Consider the following 22,817-nt stretch of genomic DNA (forward strand, 5'->3'; position numbering starts at 1 on the left):
GCTGAAATAAAACAAAAGGTGACAAGGCTTAATCAAAACTCATTATTATCCTCTTATTGCTTAACAGCATTACAGAAGAGACATACAAAGATGACAATTAGTGCGCACAGAAAATAATATAATTAACTCCTATTATAACATACTATTATTTATAGAAAATAAAAGAAAAAAGCGCCCAATCCTAGTGCATTACTGTGCAAACAATTGTTTAATTCCCAATAAAAGGCCCATAAAATGAACTCACAAACATAAAGGATAAAAAAAGCATTGTATGAGTAATACTCATGCTCCAAAGGATCTGTAAGCGCTGCTGCTCTGCTACTCTGCTCTGTTATTGGATCCACAGCACATCTTTTTATAACTATATATGCATTTAGTGAACGTATTGATTGCACAGTTAAATATTATTATTGTCATTTAGGTTTTTTATACATTTATACATTTTCTGATCATTTATTATTATATTATTGCTGTCACACCATACCCAAGCGCAGTCCTTTTCTGTATATACTATTATTTATATATACATAGTTATACAGTTAGTTGTTCATTGTAAGCCCTAACTATGGGGCTGCATGTAACACATGTAACACAGTGATAGTTGATTACACTGTAATTTACTTACTAATACAATATGCTCACGTATGTGCAGTTGCAATTTTCCCATGTTTAGCACTGTGCTCACTTTGTCTTTGTTTTTCAGGGCGCTAGAGGGTTCCCTGGAACTCCAGGGCTTCCAGGAGTAAAAGGACACAGGGTTTGTACAAATCATTTATCTTTTGAGAAGTGCAATATTTTATCCTCATAGACCACACTATGTAACTGAATCATTGTATCTTGTTAACCAGATGGCTCAGGAAATCATTGCAAAGCAATGCATTGCTGAGTATTTGGGCAATAAGGGGCATAAGTTCTGCACTTCTTTACTACCTTCACTGTCAGGGTGAACCTCCCGTTGGTCAAATTCACCCCTGCAACACTTCTGATGTGCCTTTCTGACATCAATTTGAGTCCTGTCCCTTAATATGCACTGCGGGCTGAATGCTGTAAAACAGGTGTGTGTGCAAACTGGGGGACGCAAGATTTTTCAGAGGGGGACACAATTGCAGAGGCCACGCACTCTTCGGCATTTAAAATAAATGCCGGGGGACGGCGTGAGGCATCTGCAACGTCCCTTACGTTGTCTTTGGCGATGCGTCGCCATGGCAACGCGACCCCATGGCGTCATTTGACGCCAAAGACAAGGTAAGGAGGGGGGAGAGCAGGCGGGGGTGGGGGAGGGGGGGGGGCGCAGTGGGGAAAGTGTGCGCTCCCCTGATGTAAAATAAGCATCTCAATGGGGTTTACAGTATATTCTATTCTATTATTTTCCTTCTAACCCTTTCACTGCCAGAGAGGCAAGCAATGCATTGCTGGCACCACAGATAATAAAGGTTAATTACAAAGTTTATGTTAACATTTCACAGCTAAAGGAGCAGAGATGTCTGAGGTGTGAAAGGCTTAAACCTAATTCACATCCGTCACGTTGCCCTTATAGAAAATATGAAGAACCTATTTCTTTTTAATGTATCACTTTGTAATCATTGGTCTTTTTTTTATTATCCAGGGTTACCCAGGTCTAGATGGTGGAAAGGGTGAGGCTGGTGCTGCAGGTGCCAAGGTGAGGCTTCTAACAAAATATTTTCATTTCTTTTCATGTATCAGATTATAAGTAGTAGGAAAATTGTGTGATACCATGAAATGCACTTCTGCCTTCTAAAAGTAAGGTGAATAATATAGCATTATTGATTTTTTTTTACCTCTTCACAGAGTCCTGCAGCACAGTGATTACACAGATGCCGTGTTATATATTGTATATAAATATAATATTTTGCATTTTGTTCTAAATTGCACCAACTGGCATTAGAGACAACACATTCACTTTTTAAACTAGAAAACCCGGTCAATTATACACAGTATGTAATCTTACATTTAATAAAATAAAAGTACTGATACAAACATCATTACTAAGCCTGTGAGATTAGCAATATATTGGGGTGATACCTTCAAATCTTTTAACCCGTTCTCTTTACTGCCCTAGGGTGAAGGTGGTTCTACTGGTGAAGCTGGTTCTCCTGGTCCAATGGTGAGTCGAAACTTTGTGGCATAATACATTGATAAGGACTGATAGCTCCGACAATTTTTTTTCTCCACACAACTGGGTAAATAGCAGCACAATGATAGCAGGAACACAAAGGTAGCCTATAATTAATATTGCTTCCGTACAATACAGAGACATAGTCAGCCCATTTCTCTCCAGATTCATACAGTGGGAATGTTATAAGTATTGCTCCAGTCATGTATTGCACAGAATTTAGATTTAGCTCAGTAAATGCCCCACAATTTCAATAGAAAAAAATGCATGATAAAATAGTAAGGATTCTCACATAGCATTAAACATCGAATTATCCTTTGACGGACCTGTGTTCAAACATGGAGAAAGAGAGGTGATATGGACATTTGAGTCTGCCCTTTTGTACCACTATTTGACATGGCAACACAGATAAAAGGAAATTGTGCTCTCAAGTATGTAGTTGATGTAATCACATGTTGTGCCAGAAGTGATACATTATCTTTCATTTTAAAAACCAAGGCAAAATATAAGTTTTGAATGCCCATAACAGGGAATTAGTAAGAAAGCATTATATAACAAATTATAAAACAGAACTATTTGTCATCATTTCTTTAGGGTCCCCGTGGTCTCCCCGGTGAGAGAGGACGTCCTGGAGCTTCTGGTGCTGCTGTAAGTATAAAAAACATACTTAGGAGTAGTACAGTGTAAAAACATAATTTTAGAAGTAATTTAAAGTGCTGCACACATTCCATATATCCATAGTAATTCAATAACCCTGCGTGTATATATGCCTTAAACCTGACACCTATGCTCTCGGTGAACAAAAACACAACACAACAATTCACGTGGAAAAAACAAAATTTGTCTATTATCCAAGGCAGACTCAATCCATATTTCACAGGTCACAAACTTTTGGGGGTTATTGCAGGACTATCTGATTACTGCAGTTGCTCATATAATATCAACATTGATTGCACATACAATGCTCTTGCTAAGCAGGCTCGGCTGCATATTATACTACTAATCACTTTGCAGATGGAGTATAACAGCCACATTCTGGCACCTCCAAGAACAAAGACATTTAAGCCCCATCTATATAATAGGATATGCCTACATTTTATTAGACTACATAGAATTAATCAACATCTCAAAATTAAAGTGTGTTTGTTACATTTGTTCTATCATTACTTTAGAAACACAGACATGTATTTATATCTCACATCATAAGATGATAACGGCAATGAATGAGTCTCAGGATAACGTATCTTTCATTACTGAATTTCTAGACACACCCACCCTGAACTGATTATTATAGGGCTTATTGCCATTTATATCATGTAACGTCACATACTGTACATTGTGCTGAACCCACGTGCAACCCTGGCAGCAGTAACCTAAGTACAGTATGTTGGCATTGTAGCTGTTTTCTTTTTGTCGGATTGTGTGGAGAGCTTTTCTTATATTATATGTGGATGTGTCTTTGAAGTCACATCTGGGTGAGAAACCTGACATGACTTGTAGAAAAAAAGAACAATTAGGAGTGTGAAGTAAGGATTATGCTGCTCCATGAATTCACAAATGCTGTCGACTTCTGCATGTACAGGCAAGCATGCCCTTGTAGGCACAAGGCCCTGAAAAAGCCAGGTTCATTAAATTAGCTACATAAACTTCCGGATGTTTGTCAGTGCTTTCAAAGGACATTTGTACGTCTATATTTTATGGAGAACCACAAAGCATTGTAATTCTGTAGGCAAATATACCGCAAAAACAAATAGTTACTTTAAGGGACAGACGAAAACAAATTGCTGTGAAAGCTGTCATTGTAAGGACAACTGATGGAAAACACTCCCTAAATCCCCTGCAGCTCCCAGGTAAGAGCAGCATACTTCACTGTGCTCTGCAAAGTGTATCTAAGGAGGATTTCTGTTTGGGCTCGCTTCCAACATTCCTTCATACTGTAGCTCACCCTGGCTTACAGCTGCCCTTGTAATGGTCTAGTTAGTTTACCATGAATTTGCTGCTTTTACAAGCCAATAGGCAAGCCCCCATCTATACAATTTTCTCCTGGGTACCCCCTTCTAAAATGCTGTGAGAGGGTGCTGTCTTAGTGCACAGTGCAATAATTTGCATTGGTACAGTCTTCTCTGTCAGTAAGTAGTAACCTAACCTTGATTGTCAGGGGTAGTCTTAGGCAGTCCTGGTTTTGCATTTTTTATCCCAAACACAGTTTCCTCCTAGGGAAAACCGACTGGCATCAGAGGTATTAAATAAGAACTGGCTGAGCTGCCCTTAAAATCAGTATCAGGTCAGCACTATAGTGTAAAGGCACTTACTGCAGAGGTGGAAATGTGAGTGCATGATAGAGAATAACAAGAGAGACAGGGGCCCCCATAAAATATAGTGAGATCTTGGGTAGTATAAAGTTCCCAGTGCATCAACGTCCATTCTACCAGAGCACAGGTACACACTGCAATAGGCAATACGAATGGTGACTGCAAAAGGCAGAGATTGCATGCATGAAACAAAGATTAACTAACAGAGAATACATTAAAGAGATGGAAAGATTACAAGAGCAACGATGGTAGGCAAGGAGTGTAGGAAATATGAAAAAATATTGGCTTAATAATGCAGAAAAGACTGATAGTGGCAAAAAAAGTGATTTCAATAGATTTACTGAAAGAGACAGAAAAAGACTGCAAGAAAGCGAATGCAAATTACAAAGGGGCTTGTGCATCAAGCTCTAAACTTAAGCCACAGTACCTACTGCCAAACAGTCCTTGTTCTGTCTGCTACCCTTACTTTTCTATGTAAGCATTTGTCAAACCACTCACTCGTACTAGCTGAAGAAAATTCACTTAGAGTACTGTGATTTAATAATAATGCGCCATCAATTTCATGACAGTATCATCACTTTTAGAACATGACATATAGCCACAGAGTGTGAGCCTAAAAACAAGACAGCTGGGCCAAGAGTGACAATGTCAAAGCAAGTGAAGAAGAGTAGATGATTGAAGCTCTTAAAAGATGTTGAACAAAGAAGAGAAAGGAGTTGGAGATGAAGACTGAGATAGGGCGAGATAAGGGAACAGGCATCAAAGAACCTCAGATTGTAACATAATGGCATAGCCTCTATTTTATACCAAGAAAGGGATGTGTAGTTTTCAGTCTGACCACTCTTATTTTCTTAAACGTTTCCTATTTAGTGCTCTTTTTAAGATACAATCTCATCCAAAACATTTGTGAGAGACCAATGAAAACACTTCAATATATTCAGGACTGCATTTCCATTTGAACCACTACTTCATAGGATATTAACATGGGAGCCACTGTTTCACTTCCCCTCATCTCAAAAACAAGAAAAAACAAATGAATGCAGATGTACTGTATCTCTGTTATTAAATGCTACAGCATCAAAAAGGAGATAGTATTAAACAGCTTGTTGCAACGCCAATACCAGTTATAATATTTAAATCAAGTGTCACAGATGGCATATTTTGATAGTGCTTCACTGCTAAAACACATTTCTTAGCATTGACAGCACTGACTGCTAAATGTTTATGACGAATTACAAGGTACTGTAAAAGTGTTTTAGATTAACAGCACATCTTTATCAATTTCCCCCCAGAACGACTTCCTTGCATCTTTTAGTTGTGTCCCAAGTATTTTAACTCATAAAATAGTATTATGAACTAAACGACCTTCACATTATTCCAAACCTACTGAATGTCTTTCAAAATGCAGGTTTTTGGAAAATGTGTGTCGTGTGCCATTTCCCCCACTGTGTGGCAGCATAGCAGTATAACCAATAACAATGGGAAGGACCATTAGAGCTTAGTACAGCTGTTTATTCACCAGGTAGCTAAGTGTATAATAGACAAAACATGGGGTTGCAAATGTGTGACTTACAGTATTGTAGTGGACTAGGCCTTTTAGCACAGTAATGAATGTTACTTGGCAACATAGCAACTCATGATTTACTAACCATCGTAGCAAAACAGACTTATGTCTCAAACATTACTGAAGCAGTTTTTTAGATCACAAAAAGAGACGATGTAGGCTGTCTGCCTTTGAAATTAGATACCTACCAGTGTTTGAATGCACCTCAATATTAAAACATAGCATTTGTTTTTCATACAAATGACAAATTATTTATTATATCCCTACTACTACTATTAGTTTAAAGGAGGCTGCAATATATATTAAAGAGCAGCGTATTGTAAACCCTCCAGCATTTAGGAGATCAAATTATTTGGTGCTAGGTTGTGAATATTTTTACATTGTACATGTCAATTTTTTGTCTGTTATATACAGGTAATCCAATAAATATTCTGAGTTTTGACCATTATTAACTGAGTGAATACCAGTGCCAAAGAAATATTCTGAATATACTGATATATATATATATATATATTGATATTGCACTCCTCTCAAAGGAAATGTCTTCTTTTCACAGGGAGCTCGTGGTAATGATGGTCTTCCTGGTCCCGCTGGTCCACCAGTAAGTCATCTCTTTTGTTAGTTTATCTTCCTAATAATATTTTCTGTTGTTTTCTTGGTTGGAATAATAATATAATGGTAAATGGTAATCATACGTAGTAGTATTATTATAGCATACCCATTTGCTTGCCTTCTTTCAGATTGTCAGTGGCTATTTTGAACCCAAATTGGTGACACAATAAAGCTATTGATGCAATTATTTGTTTTCATGTGATTTTACAAGAAAATCTGACACATTGTTTAATGTGGATCTTTATTTGTATAGCGCCATCTAGATACATAGCGCTTCACAGCAGTAATACCCGTGACATAATATGATGGATAAAAGGATGCCTCTCTCTACCCCCTTTGTATCTATAAAGCCCTCTCCCAACTTAAACTTTTCTCACTGACTGCCCCACACCTCTGGAATGCCCTTCCCCTCAATACTCGACTAGCACCCTCTCTATCCACCTTTAAGACTCACCTTAAGACACACTTGCTTAAAGAAGCATAGGAGTAGCACTGTGGCTAATACTAGTGGGAATAAGCACTTCAGTGATAAAAGTAACAATAGGGAAAGGAGTTTCTGCCCCAAAGAGCTTCCAGTCTAATAATATAGCTTGCAGTTCTTAGGCCTCGGATATAGTCGGAGCGCATGGCGTTGCGCACGTCTGTCAGCTGAGCAATCTGTGAGATGCCTGAAATCCACAGCCATGGGGAGGCGTGGCCGTGACATCACAAGGCCAGCTCAACCTCATTGGCTGAACCACTCACGTGACCCAGCCATCGCCCGACAAAAACAAAATCATTTGTCTCCCTCTTTGCATGCACTCTTGTGCACTCTATGGCCGGACCCTTAGAACCCCTGCATTTTGTTAGAGCCACGTGCGCCATTGCACGTACCGTCACTCGCACCATGGCAACTGCCTTAGGCTAGGCTAGGTCTCGGCTGCCTGATGCAGCGCCCACTATGGCGTACGCTGCAGGGACAAGAGCTGCCCCTCAGTGGGGCCGAGCCCACTACCAGGGTTGGCCACCGCATTGCGCAACCAGATTTTTCGGAAGACAGAAAAACTGTCTTCAGATCTGGTGATGGAGCGCTGGCCACGCCCCCAGCAGTTCAGCCAATGAGGGATAACCTGCCGGGTTACTTCATGGCTACACCCCCATCACGCCCCTCCACCCCCGCGTCTTTCCTTCTGCAACTCTACACAGACCGGGTAATAAAGCTGCACGCACCGCCAGCCTGGCAGGCACACATGCAGCGCCGACACTGGGGACGAAGCCTTAGGCCACGCTTATAGTGCCGGCAATGGCGACGTCACCCGAAAACAAATGCATTGTCGCCGCCGCCGCCGCCGCCGCCGTCGTGTGTGCTTATAGTGCCGGCAATGGCGACGTCACCCGAAAACAAATGCATTGTCGGCGCCGCCGTGTGTGCTTATAGTACAGACAAAGCGATGGGGCGACGCGATTTTTTGAAGCCCAGGAATATTTGATTTTTTCAGGGGCTGTCACCTCATGTGACAGCCCCTGAACCAATCAATGGCCTGGTTGCCCGCGCTGCCACCGCAAAAGCGAAATACAACTTTCGCTAGCGGCGATGATAACAAATTATGGCACGCGTCGCAGTCGCGGGCACTATACGCGCGGCGTTAGGTGGCTAGGCATGCTATCCATTGCTTTTATAGCAATATAATATGGGGAACTCCTTTGTAACTTAAATGGCGGGGAAATTTGCTCAGTGTTGAGTAATTAGAGTGAAACCTGTTGAAAACCCGGGAGTTTTTCACTGTTTAACCAATCTTGTGTTTCCCTCTTTTTTACAGGGACCTGTTGGCCCCGCTGGAGCTCCTGGTTTCCCCGGTGCCCCTGGCTCCAAGGTATGTATTAATTTGCCGCTGTTACGCAGCAGACCACCATTGTCCCACCAGCTTCATATGCAAACTTGTCCTGAGGGAAAGACAGAACACCATTCAAACGACTTCCCTAAATATACAATCACATAACAAACAGGTAAACGTTTGTTGAAACTGCACAGTTCTGCAAAATGTACCATTAGCAATGATCGTGAATTGATTTGGCACATGGTTTGATAAAGTTTTATTTCGTCAGCGGATTTAAAATGAGCTTTCTTGACTTCTTTGCTTTTTGCTGGGAAATGTATGGATCCTTCAGTAGTAACGTAGCTAACAAAGTTAAAACACTGAGCAGGCTAAAAAAAAACACTAAATTCTCCTACAGACAGTTTAAACAAGGGGCTGCCTGTTTCACGGAATACTAATTAATAGAACAGAAAGTATAGATTCAGGCAGGAAATAAGAGGAGCCATGAAGGTGAAGTTTAGCACTGATTGGTAGTCTTGCTGTACATTTCACTGGCGAGGAAGAAGTTTAGGAGCAGCACAAAACAACAAGCTTTTATTGTGAAGAATGTATTAGCAAAAGGAGTCAGATTGTTTAGGTGTTTCAATTCCGTTGCATTCATTGTTTGAATTACATTAGTTTCTTGTATTCGTTATTTATATAGAAGTTTTATTTTGTGTTGTATATTGGAACTTAAGCTTATGAATGACATTTGACATCATTAGTGTTTAATTATAATTGTGATTCTGCTGGAGGAGGAGACAGCAACGCATTGCTTCATAATGGGTGTATAAAAATGTTCATGCATGAAATAATATGCCTGTCAGAGATTCAGGTCCCTGATACATTTTATTGAACCCAAATAAACATTGTACATATTGTAGACACTTACACTTGAGTACACGAGCTTTGAAAGCCGGCACAAATCCATTCTTTATTTGGCAAATGAAAATCCCACTTGTGAGCACATTCACATGTCTCAGACAGGTCTGCAACCTTGCTTTTCACCATTATCTCTTAGCATACAGTGCTTCCACTGCAGCCAGGGATTCTGGGAAATAATATGCAAAAGAGCACACGGGTCGTTTTATGAAGTCCCCGATTAGATTTGAGTCTTATGTTTACAAAGTAGAGCAACTTTAGATATAAGGTTTCACTTAAAGAATCAATGCACACAAAAAAATATAAAATAAACACCCAAGATAGTCAAAACAGAGAACTGGGCCTAGATAACATACAGCAACCTCTACACATGATTTTAATGTTAGTTTAACAATAAATACCTTTTTGGGAAGGAACACTGTGGTTACTATAGGGTTATGCTACCAAATGTCTAGTCATGTAAAGGTGTGCTGCCAAAAGCAAATTCAGTAGGGATAGTTTATAAAACTTTGCATCCAGTTTTGTATCGGTGCAAAAGCATCACAGATTTATCAATGGAAGTAGATTCTTTTCTATAGAAAAAGTTCTGGTGCATCATTCTTAGATTGCAGAAAACCGTAGCCCCTCTAACATGAAGCCTCACACTTGGTTTGTTCCCAGTGGACACATGTTTAGTAAGTAAAAGGATTAAGGGGAGAAGCGGGAGGCAAAGAAGTTCAGGCAAAGGCCACAGAAGTGCATGGTGAGTTTGGAGAAAACATTTATGAGTGTTCCTGCACGGTTTCAGAATGGGACTGAATAGGAAGCTGTATTGTTCTTGGGCTCAAGTTTTTTTCCCATGGGGTCTAATTTCAGTGGTTCCTATAGTAACCAGACAGCACAGGGGGCCAGCATGGAATTTTGATAAACAAGGCCCATTGTGATAAGGAGACAGGAAAAATGCATCTGTGCTTGTAGTTTTGGGGGAAAACAATGTTCAAACCAAAGATCGGCAATTTGAGGAGAGATGAAAGGCAATTGATGGAAATTTAACCCGATTTCAAAGAAGAAATGTTTTTTTTTTATGGGGTGAGCCTCAGCTGTTTGATTTCAACTTTTATTACTATGAAAATAAACTGCTAATAAATATACAATAGGTTAACATTTTGTATACAAAAATATATCTTAAAGCTTGAAAATTGTCTTACTCGTCAAAGTTTGTCAACAAATGTTTTATTGTAGTCAAACAGATCTTTCTTTAAAAAAAAATTACGTTAGGCAAAAGACATTTCATATAGCGCTTTTCTGCTTATGGGACAAAAAAAAGGCTTTACAATTACAGTATAGTGCGCAGCACACAGGAACGTTACAGACACAGTCCCTGCCCCATAGAGCTTACAAACTATGTTTTGGTGCCTGAGGCACAGGGAGATAAAGTGACTTGTCCAAGGACCTGACCCTGGGAATTGAACTGGGTTCCCCAGATGTAAATTTAGTGTCATTGTTTACAAGGTCAGTGTCTTTACTCATTGAGCTGCTCCTTCTCCATATACAGATGCAGCCACCAGTATTAGAACACTTACCTGGGAGATTCTGGGAGATTCTGGGAGATTCTGGGGCAGTCTCACAGTGAATGCTGCAACATTGCCCCAGATTTCTGTGAGATTCTTAATGGCCCATCGGATTAACACAGCGGGGGTCCCTGCAGTCCCATTCAGTTTGATTCAGTTTGAATGGGACTGCAGGGACCCCCCGCTGTGTTAATCCGATGGGCCATTAAGAATCTCACAGAAATGTTGCGGCATTTACTGTACTGTGAGACTGCCCCAGAATCTCCCAGAATTTCCCAGAATCTCCCAGGTAAGTGTTCTAATACTGGTGGCTGCATCTGAATATGGTATATACAGATTATTTAAAGCAGCAATACTATATCCCCCCCCCTTTTTTTCTTTTCTTTTCTTTTCTTATTTGTATATGTAAAGCATTCAACTACTGTATGTACCCTTCTATATTCTTACCTAAACTGGCAATCGTTTGGTACTCCTGTTATAAATCTGAAAAAATCATTATGGTGTTACTAATATAATGGCTGCTTCAGTTAGTGTAACTCAGCAGCTACAATGTATCCTTATATTACTTAGGTAACATTATTTATTGTTACAGTTTGCAGCTCAAAGTGCTCTGAATATTGCAAACAAATTGTCACAAACAGGAAAGTGTTACAAAGATCTCGCACAGCTTAGGAGCTGGGTTAAAACCTGCTATAGAAATCAAAGGATGCTTTAAAACTCATTAAAAATGACATTTAAATTAAATGACGGGGGACTGTGCGAGGCCTCTGTAACTCACTTACTGAGATTCAGAGGCTTGGTGTGACGCGTCGCCATGGCACTGCGGGGTCATGGGATGTCACGTCACATGACCCCACTGCGTAATTTGACGCCAGTCACCTTGGCAATACGGCGTCATTTAACGCCAGAAAAAAAGGTAAGGGGGGCGCGAGCACTGGAGGGAGCAGGCAGGGGGGGCGCAGCTCCAAAAGTTTGCGCACCCCTGAGTTAGCAGGCAGAATATAATTGGCATTATTGGAAAGTTCACAGCAGAGATTTCCAGAAAGAGACGAAGTTCGTCAGACAGTAATATTAAGCGAGTGTCATACAAAATATATGTTTTTGTAGATGAGAGTGAGTAATGTGAGTCAATAAACAGAAGTGTAAATCATTCACAGATTAGATTGAAAATGAGTTATAATTCATGGAGTTGGTAGTTTCAGTAACTACATTCTCAAAATAATCCATTTAATTTCATGCAGTCTCAGTGTCCTTAGACAGGGGGTACTCGTTGGCCATAAAAATAGCATCAATATCATAAGGCTGTAGTGAAACTTCAAATAACCTCAAAAAATGCAACTGAATTAAATACTAAAAAGCAAAGATGGACTACATTTCAAAGTGTTGCCTGGAACATCGGTAACTTACTATTTTTGTCAATTTGTTGAGCTGATAAATAGGCTTGTTGACATTTTTTAGTTAATTTATTTTAGACCACAGGACAAAGAATTAAAGTAGCCACTAGATGGCGCTAACCTGTAGATGTCGGAAATCTTTACCAAATGTACTAATGGCCTTAGGCACAAATGAGTCTTTGAATGTGTACAGTATATACTGTGTATAACCTAGGTGGGCAACCTAGGTGTGGCGAATGAGAAGTGAAAATATCCGCACCATGTAAAAATGGAGAAATTAGGTTACTTTAACGACCATTTAAAACAACACACACTGTTTGAACAAGTTTATTAAAAACATGCACACTTTGACTACTCAGTTACAACTGCCTGAGACGCAAATTATGAAAATTCTTCAAATTGAAAATGTAAGACAAGTTAATGCGAAATTTGGCAATCTTTCTTTCTGACAAGTTGCAGAAACATTGGCTGAATATCTGTACTCAATGCACATCTTATCTCCGCCTCCAAATTTAAATCAGCAATTCGAGAAACAAATCCCGATTTTCTTCCAATCATTGCTGGTGTACCGTCCCTTGTTATAGCAGCTAGTTTATCAGATCGATATCACATTTTATTAAGCTTTTTTTTTTTAGCAAACTCCAATTAGCCACACTTTGATGGCCAATTAGCCAGTTGTGGCTATTTGCTACAGGGTTGCCCACCTCGGGTGTATGAGCTTAAATCCACAGAGGCTTCAGACCACAAAGTTGGATTAGTTATTTATTCAATACTCTGGGTAATATTCTGTTAAAGATTATAGCACAATCATTTTCAGAAGGTATCCAAATAGAAAATATCTACAGTTGTACAAGTCATAAATGTCCAACTGGACTGAGCAACACAAATGTTTAACCCTTTCAGTGAAGGCAACTCCCTGCAATATTTAATTGTAGTCTGCACCTGCACGGAATGGATAACCAAGATTGAAACTAATTTTAGATTGGTCTAGCACAAACACCTGAAGTTGCATACGGGATGTTTTTCACCACTATCATTATTATATTTAAGATTGTAGCCTGTGCAGTTTTCTTAGTATACTTTTTAAGGGCCAATAGTGTGGAATATGGATTTTAAATACTATTAAAGAGCTTCTGCACAATAGCAAGATCTAATTAGAGTGTTTCCCTTTTGGTCCACTGAAAGCTTGCAAGTAATCAAGTTAACAGAAGTGATATTTTTCAACAGTATACTGTATGTGCAGCAAGTTGCTATGGAAGTTCTATATTTATACTCATAGAGGGTATCTATGTGTTCTTATTTTTGTGTATGGTGACTGAAATCCATCTCTCTTTTCGTCAGGGTGAAGCTGGTCCAACTGGTGCACGTGGTCCCGAGGGCGCTCAGGGTTCCAGAGGAGAATCTGGCACTCCTGGATCTCCTGGACCTTCTGGAGCTTCTGTAAGTGCCTTTCAAAATGACCACAAACAAATTCTGGTTATTTGGGCAAGGGTGGAATAAATTAATTCAGAGATCAGGAATAAAGGTTTCTATTGAATGAAGAGAAGAAAACACAGCTTCAGTAATTAAGACACTAGCCATGCATATATATCTATATATAGAGATATATTTATAGCTATATATATGGCTATAGATATATAAAGATGTATATATAAAGAGATATATATATATATATATAACTTTTATTATGTATGCAACAACAGTACCTGTGCCATGTAATGTGCCATGTCCCCACAACAATAACAAAAATGCACAACAAAAATAATATGTGTTATGGGCGACCATATGAAGGTGCTCTGCTCCGAAACATTGGTTGGGTGCTTGGGTAACTTTTTAAGTTGTTAAAAGTAAGTTTTTGCACACCATTGATCTCCTGAGTTTTTGGTGTGCTTGGCCACTGCTTGACCATTATTCATGTTTCTTGACCAGATTATTTCTGCCTTAGCACCGAGGTCTAATACGTTTTATCTCTTTAGACCCCATTTAGGGGCATCCCAAGTTGCTGGCCCAAGACATCTTCTTGTGAATTATGGGCAACCATAAAATCAAAGCTATCAAGAGTTTGATCTTTATGGTCATACATTTCTCTCATTGACCTGGCTACACCAAGCTTGGAAATGACTACATATCCCACCAGTAGACATGAAGGAGTTGGGATAGCTTCCGTGATTAAAACTAGTTTCTGATATCTAAGCTCATAGTCCTAACACCGCTGTTTTCTTCCTATTTAGGGTAACCCTGGTACTGATGGCATCCCTGGAGCTAAAGGTTCAACTGTAAGTAGTATGCACTATTTTTCTATGGAAAATTTAGAATTCACTGAGTAGGAATTACTTGGCATAAAACAATCAGTTAATAACAGCATATTTGTTTGACCTAATTTTGGATCATCCTTCACTAAAAATATATATTACATTTTTTTTTAGCAAATTACATAAATTAGTGATATGCATTTAAACTTAAATCTTATGTCCTGTGACAAACAGCTCAGTAACATTGACTCCACCATATTCCTGTTTTTTTCTTTCTTCATAATATAGGGTGGTCCTGGTATTGCTGGTGCCCCTGGCTTCCCTGGCCCACGTGGTCCACCAGGACCTCAAGGTGCTACTGGTCCTCTGGGTCCGAAAGGTCAGCAGGTAAGTCTGTTGACGTGAGAAATGTACCATCCTCCATCTCTTACATATCATACATGGTTGAAGAAAGTGAAGACAAAAAATAGCGCACAACGCTCAGAGTGAAGTAAAATGTAGTATAATAAAATTGATCATAGAAAGGGAAGTATTGTGCGTACATCAGAGTAGTTCTTTTAAACATTTAATGTTACAAGACATGGGTTACCACACTGGAATGGACTAGATGGATGTTCGACGCCGACTGGTCTCTCCTGGAGCGTGGTGGAATAGGGCTGGTTTCTTCACAGTAGGTGACATAACTCAAGCGGGCACGATAAATCCTCTGTGACGTATACAGGAACCAATCTCTTTGGCGGTGTGTTCCACCGATAGATATTTAAAATAGAAACAGCTTTCCAGGGTCGCAAGCACAGCAGTGTTAGCAATAGAGACACCCAACGTCACCACACAGCGTCACGGGGGATCGTGACCATGAGGTTTCTGTCAGGAAATCGCAATGAAACAACTGCAGGCAAGAGTGGGGCAATATGGATACTAGTGTCGGTAGAGAGTAAAAAGACTCCAGTCCAAGGTAACCCAGACAGTGTGAAGCAGTGGTTGATGACGTCACTGTATATCGCCACAGCAGTTGTGGCTATACAGGATATGCCAAAAAAAAAACATATTGAGCCGCACGCCGGTTATAAAGGCAAAGGAGTCAAAAGCATATAAACAGTATAAAATCCTACGCGTTTCATAGTTCACCAACTACTTCATCAGGGAAAATTCATTTTGTATATCTTACATGGCCCAGCAGTATTACGCAGTTACCTTCTTCAAGAAGTGATTTGCAAACACGAACGCTAAAATATTCAACAATGGAAATCAAATACATTATGGATAAGGATTGTGAATTTGTATCAGACTTGCCCTCCACACTACACTTTGAGCAGCAGTCCCTAAAATATTTACTGCACAGCTTGGTGTCTTCTTCATGGATAATGCATCATTCATTGGTAGTTTTCTCTTCTCATACATGTAATAATTTGCTGCTACAATTAGGGTTGCCAGGTGACTTGTCTAAAAATACTAGAAAGAATGGTAAAAGATCCGACCCCCCCCCTCCACGAATACATATAACAAATACCCCTACACCCCCGAATACATATAACAAATACCCCCATGCCCCCGAATACATATACAAAATACCCCCACAACCCCAATACATATCAAAATTCCCCCACCTCCCCAATACATATAAAAAATACCCCCACCAAACCAATACATATACAAAATACCCCCACCTCCCCAATACATATACAAAATACACCCACCACCCCAATACATATACAAAATACACTCACACCCCAATACATATACAAAATACATCCACCGGACCAATACATATAAAATTCAGACTTACCTTGGGGGTGGTGACAAGTCAGGCCTGGTGGCTGCGGGGGGGGCTGGTGGCTGTAGAGGGGGGGGAGCGGACGCGGAGGGAGAGCAGTGGATGCGGCAGGAGGGCAGTGGATGCAAAGGGAGGGCAGTGGATGTGGAGAGAGGTCAGTGGATGCGGAGGGAGGGCAGTGGATGAGGAGAGAGGGCTGTTGATGTGGCCCCCCCATATCATCATTATCTTATTCCCCCTCACCCCATCATCATCATCATCTCATCCTGGCCCCCAATCATCATGATCTCATCTCATCTCCCCAAGCTGGCCCCCATCACTATCTTATCTTACCCCCCCATATCATCTTATTCCCCCCTCCCATCATCATCTCATCCTGGCCCCCCATCAACATCATCTCATCTCCCCAAGCTGGCCGCAGCATCATCTTATCCCCTATATCATCATCATCTTATTACCCCCCATCATCATCATCTCATCTCATCCTGGCCCCCCATCATCATCTCATCTCCCCAGATTGGTCCCATCATCATCTTTTCCCCCCATATCATCATCTTATCCCCCCCCCCATCAACATCATCTCATCCTGGCCCCTCATCATCATGATCCCATCTCATCTCCCCATGATGGCCCCCATCACCATCTTATCCCCTCTCCCCATATCATCATCTAATCCCCCCCATATCATCATCATTTTATCTCATCCTGGCCCCCATGAACATCATCTTATCTCCCTAGGTTGGCCCCCATCATCATCTTATCCCCCCTCATATCATCATCATCATCATCATCATCATCATCATCATCATCATCATCATCATCATCATCTTATCTCATCCTGTCCCCCCATCATCATCATCTCATCTCCCCAGGCTGGTCCCCATCATCATCTTTCCCCCCCATATCATCATCATCTTATTACCCCCCATCATCATCATCTCATCCCCCCACCATCATCATCATCTCATCTTCCCAGGCTGGCCCCCATCATCATCTTATCCCCCCATATCATCTTCATCATCTTATTAACCCCCCCCCCACACACCATCATCATCTCATCTCATCCTGGCACCCCATCATCATAATCTCATCTCCCCAGGCTAGCCCCCATCATCATCTTATCCCCACACCATATTGTGTCCTTACATTATTTCCTGGCAGGACGCAGATATCACCGGACCTGTCTCTGGGCCGCTGGGGTGTGGGCTCCGCCCCTGCTGTCCTCTGATTGGCCGCACTCACTCTTAGGGACAACACATGACACAAGTCCTCCTGACTGTGCCCGGCCCTGTCCGCGGCCCACTATCCTGTCTCAACACAGTGCTTCCAGCTGCGCTTGCCGCCCTCACGCTTGCCACTGCCTCCCTCGCGCTTGCCGCCGCAACAATAGTAATACCGGACACATATGTGTCCGGTATTACCTCCAATTTTATACTGGACAGGCATCAGAATTACCAGCCTGTCTGGGTGAAAACCGGACACCTGGCAACCCTAGCTACAATAGCAGTTTAATGACCTGCCATACTCTCATGGGCTCACTCGCATGAAATTGTTAAACTTTTGTGTGTTTTGTTTTTAGGGTGACCCTGGTATTGCAGGCTTCAAGGGTGAACTAGGTCCCAAAGGTGAAATTGTAAGTATTTTAAAAGCCATTGAATCCACATTCATTTGAAGCTTTGTCTATTTAATACCGTATATCAAACAACACTACTAATGTCATACAGTATCTACAGTACATATGCATTATTAAGATTCATTGAAATCTCACCAGCTTTAGTCTGGTTATCAAATATATGATTCCAGCAACCCCAGCACTGCCACCTACGTTTCAGCTGCCCTTCAAACATTTGCTGCATTAGACAATAAAGGAGCAGTTTATGGCTGTGAGAGATAATACACATCTCCTTAGTAATAACTAGTATCTCTATGTATTGTACTTTTTGACTCTAGCAACTTTCTCCTCAGAGAAAATATAACTTAACATAGCTCAATGTGCATAACATTTTATTGCCAGTAATAGTACCAAACCCAACTGGCCTCTAACAAACATAATCACTTTTCACTTTACCGCAGCATGTTTATGTTCTTCTAACACCCCAAGCATGGACCTCTCTTTAATGCACTACATGATAAATTACAGCTACTGCATTCATCATGTAGTGTGTAACCTGAACAAAAGTCAGCTGCATTATACGGACCTGTATCACACATAAGAATGTTTAGACAGATGCTGATCTTAGTTATATAATCTGGCAATATAATCAGTTGGCACTTTTCTGACTTGTTTGGCTTTGTTTTTTTTAGGGACCATCAGGTCCTCAAGGTGCTCCAGGCCCGGCAGGCGAAGAAGGAAAGAGAGGTGCTCGTGGTGAACCTGGGGCTTCTGGGCCTCTTGGTCCTAATGGTGAAAGAGTAAGTGTTAATAGCTGAAGGCATTTTGTAAAACCTTTTATGGGTCATGAAGCAGACCGTATCTAAAATAGAACAGTCATATTAATACAAATACTATGGTTTTGACTAATGTGGAACACCGTTTGAGAACTGAAGCTTACAAAATTATGTGCAAATTTCACAAAGGTTTCCCTAAAAGCTACAATTTATGGAAAATGGGCAAAATGTCTAAATTTTAGCAAACATTTTGTAAAATTTGCAAAAATGTATCATTTTGACCAAATGTGTTTGTTAATTACATTTAAAAAAAACAAAAAAAAAAACAGGTCACATGATGAATGTGACCTGGACATTGGTCATGTGACTCTACACATTTTGGTCATGTGACCATGATCTTGCCATTTTTTTCACGAAAAGAATTTGTTCGTTTCACTGCAAACGCTAAGTTGTGTGAACTTTTAGCACATCTTTCTCTACTGGTACTGTATACTTATAACAGTGCATCTAAAGTTAGGCAAAATAAGAAATTAAAAAGCTACAGCTATATAGCTATAATAAAGCTATAAATGATAAGAAAGTGGCTTTATATTATATACTTTTTTAATTATAGACACGGTCCTGGGTTTTATTGCTTGGCCTTCTTACTGCAATCCGTTTAATGATAGACCTGTATTTAAATATCTGGTCATCAACTTAGATTGGTGTCCCCAATAGTATACCACCTACTGCATGTAATGTTTTTTCTCTCTGTCTTCTTTCTTACGTAGGGTGCTCCTGGTAACCGTGGTTTCCCTGGTCAAGATGGTCTTGCTGGTCCCAAGGTGAGTGACTCATATAGCTTGTTTTCCCTTTTGCTTTAGAATTCTACCGTGGAAAATTACTTCTCATTTCATTATCCAGTAGGATTTCTGCCCTAAAGAAGATTGTGCACAGTATTTTAAGACATGATAGGTTTTAACCTTGCTGCGCATTAAAGTAGCAATCCAATGTAATTGCCATTTTTTGTAGTTTAAAAAAAAAAAACTTTAATCTCTTCTTGCCCTTCCCCAACACTGTTTTTATTTTTTTAATCTGAATTGGAGCAAAACCCGTGCAGGAGAATTGCACCAGATTTATCAAAGGAAAATCTCCATTTGTTTTCAATGAGATTCCTTTCCTTTCAAAAATCTGGTACTATTTTTAACACGTTAGGTTGATTCAGTGACAGTGGAACAAGGTACCTTTTACTTTGAATGCGACTGTATATTACAATCTTATCAGTCCATGCTAGGTTTCAAATCATGTAATACTCTTTAATATCTGTGCTGCATGTAACTTTAGCAGGAAGTGGGATGTTATTACTTTGTTACTTTCAGAATTATCTTAGTGAAATCACTGCATTAAAATTAGATTCCTTAGACCCTGTAACCACGTAATACAGTATGTAGCCGAACTGATCGCTGATTTTAGGTGCAGTGGTGTTGATACTTTCTTATGTAACTACTCACTGATGTTTTATCTACGAGGATGTTACAATTAGATGTCCTTCCTCCTTCTTACAGGGTGCTCCTGGTGAACGTGGTGTTGCAGGGCTTGGCGGTCCAAAGGGTGCTAATGGTGATCCCGGTCGCCCTGGTGAGCCAGGACTTCCTGGTGCTAGAGTAAGTGGAACAAATAATGTATCAACCCAATACAACATCCACACCAATTATTAGATTATTCAGACTGCGAGACAAGCTAATGTACTTTGGTTGAGTTATAGAACTAATTCTAGTAGCATAAGTATTATACCCCCAGTAGGCCGAAGAGCCTGACCAGGCCATTTTTGGCTGAAATTCCCTATTTTAGACCATGGAGAATTTTGTCAAAAAAGGCTAGATCAGCCGCTTTGCCGGATATAGAATAAGCTGCAAGGTCTTATATACCAAATAGTTTCTACGTTAATTGTATAAATCTGTACATTATTTTCAGCCCCAAAAGTGGTATCTTATTCTAGAATTCCCATAATAAAATACTTTAGACAATTTCTGAGAGAAAATTGGTCCATAGAACAGTTAGGCACAAGTTTACTAAAAGGTCCAAGGCCTAGAAGAGAACCTTAAAGTCTATTGATTTGAAAGGACATTAGGGTGTATTAAGACTTGGCCTTGAGGACTACTGTAAGGACACTGCCTTTCGGTTAATCTTATTAATCAATTATTTTACTCTCTCTAGGGTCTTACTGGTCGCCCTGGTGATGCTGGTGCTCAAGGAAAAGTTGGTCCCACTGTAAGTTGAACGCTTTTATCCTGCTTCTCAGCGAGGTTATAAGCTTGTTTTCTCAAAGCAATAGTGACTACGAAATTGTATCACCTGATTATGATAAAGCAACAGAGAAATATGATGGTTACCAGAGAATATAGGACCCCATATAAGTAGGCTACATAACAGGCTGCACTTAATGACATGAAACTGTAAGTGCAGTGGAGGCAGAGGCCTATACTATATCTTACGTTTCAAAATCAGAATCTAGTCAACATTCAACTGGCCCCATCTTGCACTATATTCTCATCTTTTATGTTGTTACATTTGACCCACATTTGAGATTCATGTCCATGTGGAAATGGTTGTTACACAATTAGAACATTACCAGATTTTATATTTGTATTTGGTTTTGTCTAGTCTCTTTGGTTTTAGAGTATGACAGATGTGAATTCTGTCAAAGTGAAACCTAGAACACACAGAAGGCCATAAATAAGGTGGAGCTTTTTTTCTAATAAAGTTTCCTTTTTAAGTATTTATGTGATTTTAAATCCATTTAGAAAATAAATAATAGGATTGATAATTAGTACAAAGACTAGTAAACAGGAGATGGTACAATCTCTCTGCATTTTCTATGAAAGTCTAAGAGTGTATTGCCTCCCTACTTGAGTGTGATGATATGATCATTTGTGTTGCTGGCCCAAAGGGCAGTGGCAAGAATCTAGACCATTCTTAAACTTTTTTTGTATTGTATATAGGACTTCCCTACACTCCTCTTTCACCAGTACCCAATTCCCATTCCTTTAGAATGTCTTCTTTTATAGATTACCTGTCCCCATTGTACTATGCAGTATCCATGCTGCCTCATTATAATGTGTGCAGAGTATGCAGAAATGTTATCCAGCTCTAAAAATTAAAAGCCTGATTGCCAGGACTCCACTAACCCAAAATCATACATCTTTGCCATCAGTAACATTTTTTATTTTTGAAAGTGGTTAGTCCGAATAGAGGAGAGGTCAAAACTTAATTGATCAGCATAAGGTTAATGGACATTCTGTTGTACATTTAAAATGAGTAATTTGTGAGCTATAAAAAAAACTGTTCAATATAGTGTGGAGGGAGTTGCTGATGACTATGTTTTCATTGATTACAGGGTGCTGCTGGTGAAGATGGTCGTCCTGGACCTCCTGGCCCTCAAGGTGCCCGTGGTCAACCTGGTGTCATGGGTTTCCCAGGACCTAAGGGTGCCAATGTAAGCAACTGCAGTGTCTACTTAGGTTACGGCAGGGTAACATGTATAAAGCACAGAAACTATTTTGTCAGTAATCATTAATCCCCATATACATATGGACCTAATGGTAATAACAGGAATTACAGGTACATTTAACTAAGCTGTTTGCTATGAAAGGGTCCTGTAAAGTAGAATAATGTTTAACTGAACACTTTATTAGTGTAGTGGGTGGGTTTCTAAAGATAATGTGGTGATAGTGATGTAGAGTTATTGAATTAAAGTAGTGTGCCCCTCATTGCAATTAAAATTGATACCCAGTAAAATGTGCACTGTAACAGAATGTAATTTCTGAAATAACAGTAGGATAGCTGGTAAAGTGCATACATTATTTAGCACTTGTAATGTAAATTCTTGAGCTTTTCACTGATATTTGTATGGTTGTTTCTCCCTCAGGGTGAAGCTGGAAAACCTGGCGAGAAAGGATTGTTTGGTGCTCCTGGCCTGAGAGTAAGTTAATTTCACTTTGTCACGTAAGCGTTTGGCTGCTATTGGCATGTTCTCTCGCTTATTCACACCTAGGAAAATCATTAGCAACGTAACTTAAAAAACTCTTAGAAATATCTAATTTCTAATCACAAAACAACGTTAGCTGTCTATGAAGAGATG

At 40.0% G+C, this 22,817-nt stretch overlaps 1 protein-coding gene across 2 annotated transcripts in view; it reads left to right on the forward strand.

Annotated features, from left to right (window-relative positions):
• Positions 1 to 22,817, forward strand: part of COL2A1 (collagen type II alpha 1 chain) — a 55,552-nt gene that overhangs the window by 15,594 nt on the left and 17,141 nt on the right. For both annotated transcript variants that reach the window (XM_075591677.1, XM_075591678.1), the window contains 16 exons: positions 704 to 757; positions 1,607 to 1,660; positions 2,081 to 2,125; positions 2,729 to 2,782; positions 6,567 to 6,611; positions 8,422 to 8,475; positions 13,625 to 13,723; positions 14,515 to 14,559; positions 14,824 to 14,922; positions 17,889 to 17,942; positions 18,614 to 18,721; positions 19,468 to 19,521; positions 20,242 to 20,340; positions 20,894 to 20,947; positions 22,074 to 22,172; positions 22,605 to 22,658. In XM_075591677.1, coding sequence (XP_075447792.1) covers positions 704 to 757; positions 1,607 to 1,660; positions 2,081 to 2,125; positions 2,729 to 2,782; positions 6,567 to 6,611; positions 8,422 to 8,475; positions 13,625 to 13,723; positions 14,515 to 14,559; positions 14,824 to 14,922; positions 17,889 to 17,942; positions 18,614 to 18,721; positions 19,468 to 19,521; positions 20,242 to 20,340; positions 20,894 to 20,947; positions 22,074 to 22,172; positions 22,605 to 22,658 — 1,071 coding nt within the window. The remainder of the gene's footprint in view (positions 1 to 703; positions 758 to 1,606; positions 1,661 to 2,080; positions 2,126 to 2,728; positions 2,783 to 6,566; positions 6,612 to 8,421; positions 8,476 to 13,624; positions 13,724 to 14,514; positions 14,560 to 14,823; positions 14,923 to 17,888; positions 17,943 to 18,613; positions 18,722 to 19,467; positions 19,522 to 20,241; positions 20,341 to 20,893; positions 20,948 to 22,073; positions 22,173 to 22,604; positions 22,659 to 22,817) is intronic.

The sequence above is a fragment of the Ascaphus truei genome, chromosome 3 (assembly GCF_040206685.1).
Source record: "Ascaphus truei isolate aAscTru1 chromosome 3, aAscTru1.hap1, whole genome shotgun sequence".
Classification (NCBI taxonomy): Eukaryota; Metazoa; Chordata; class Amphibia; order Anura; family Ascaphidae; genus Ascaphus; species Ascaphus truei.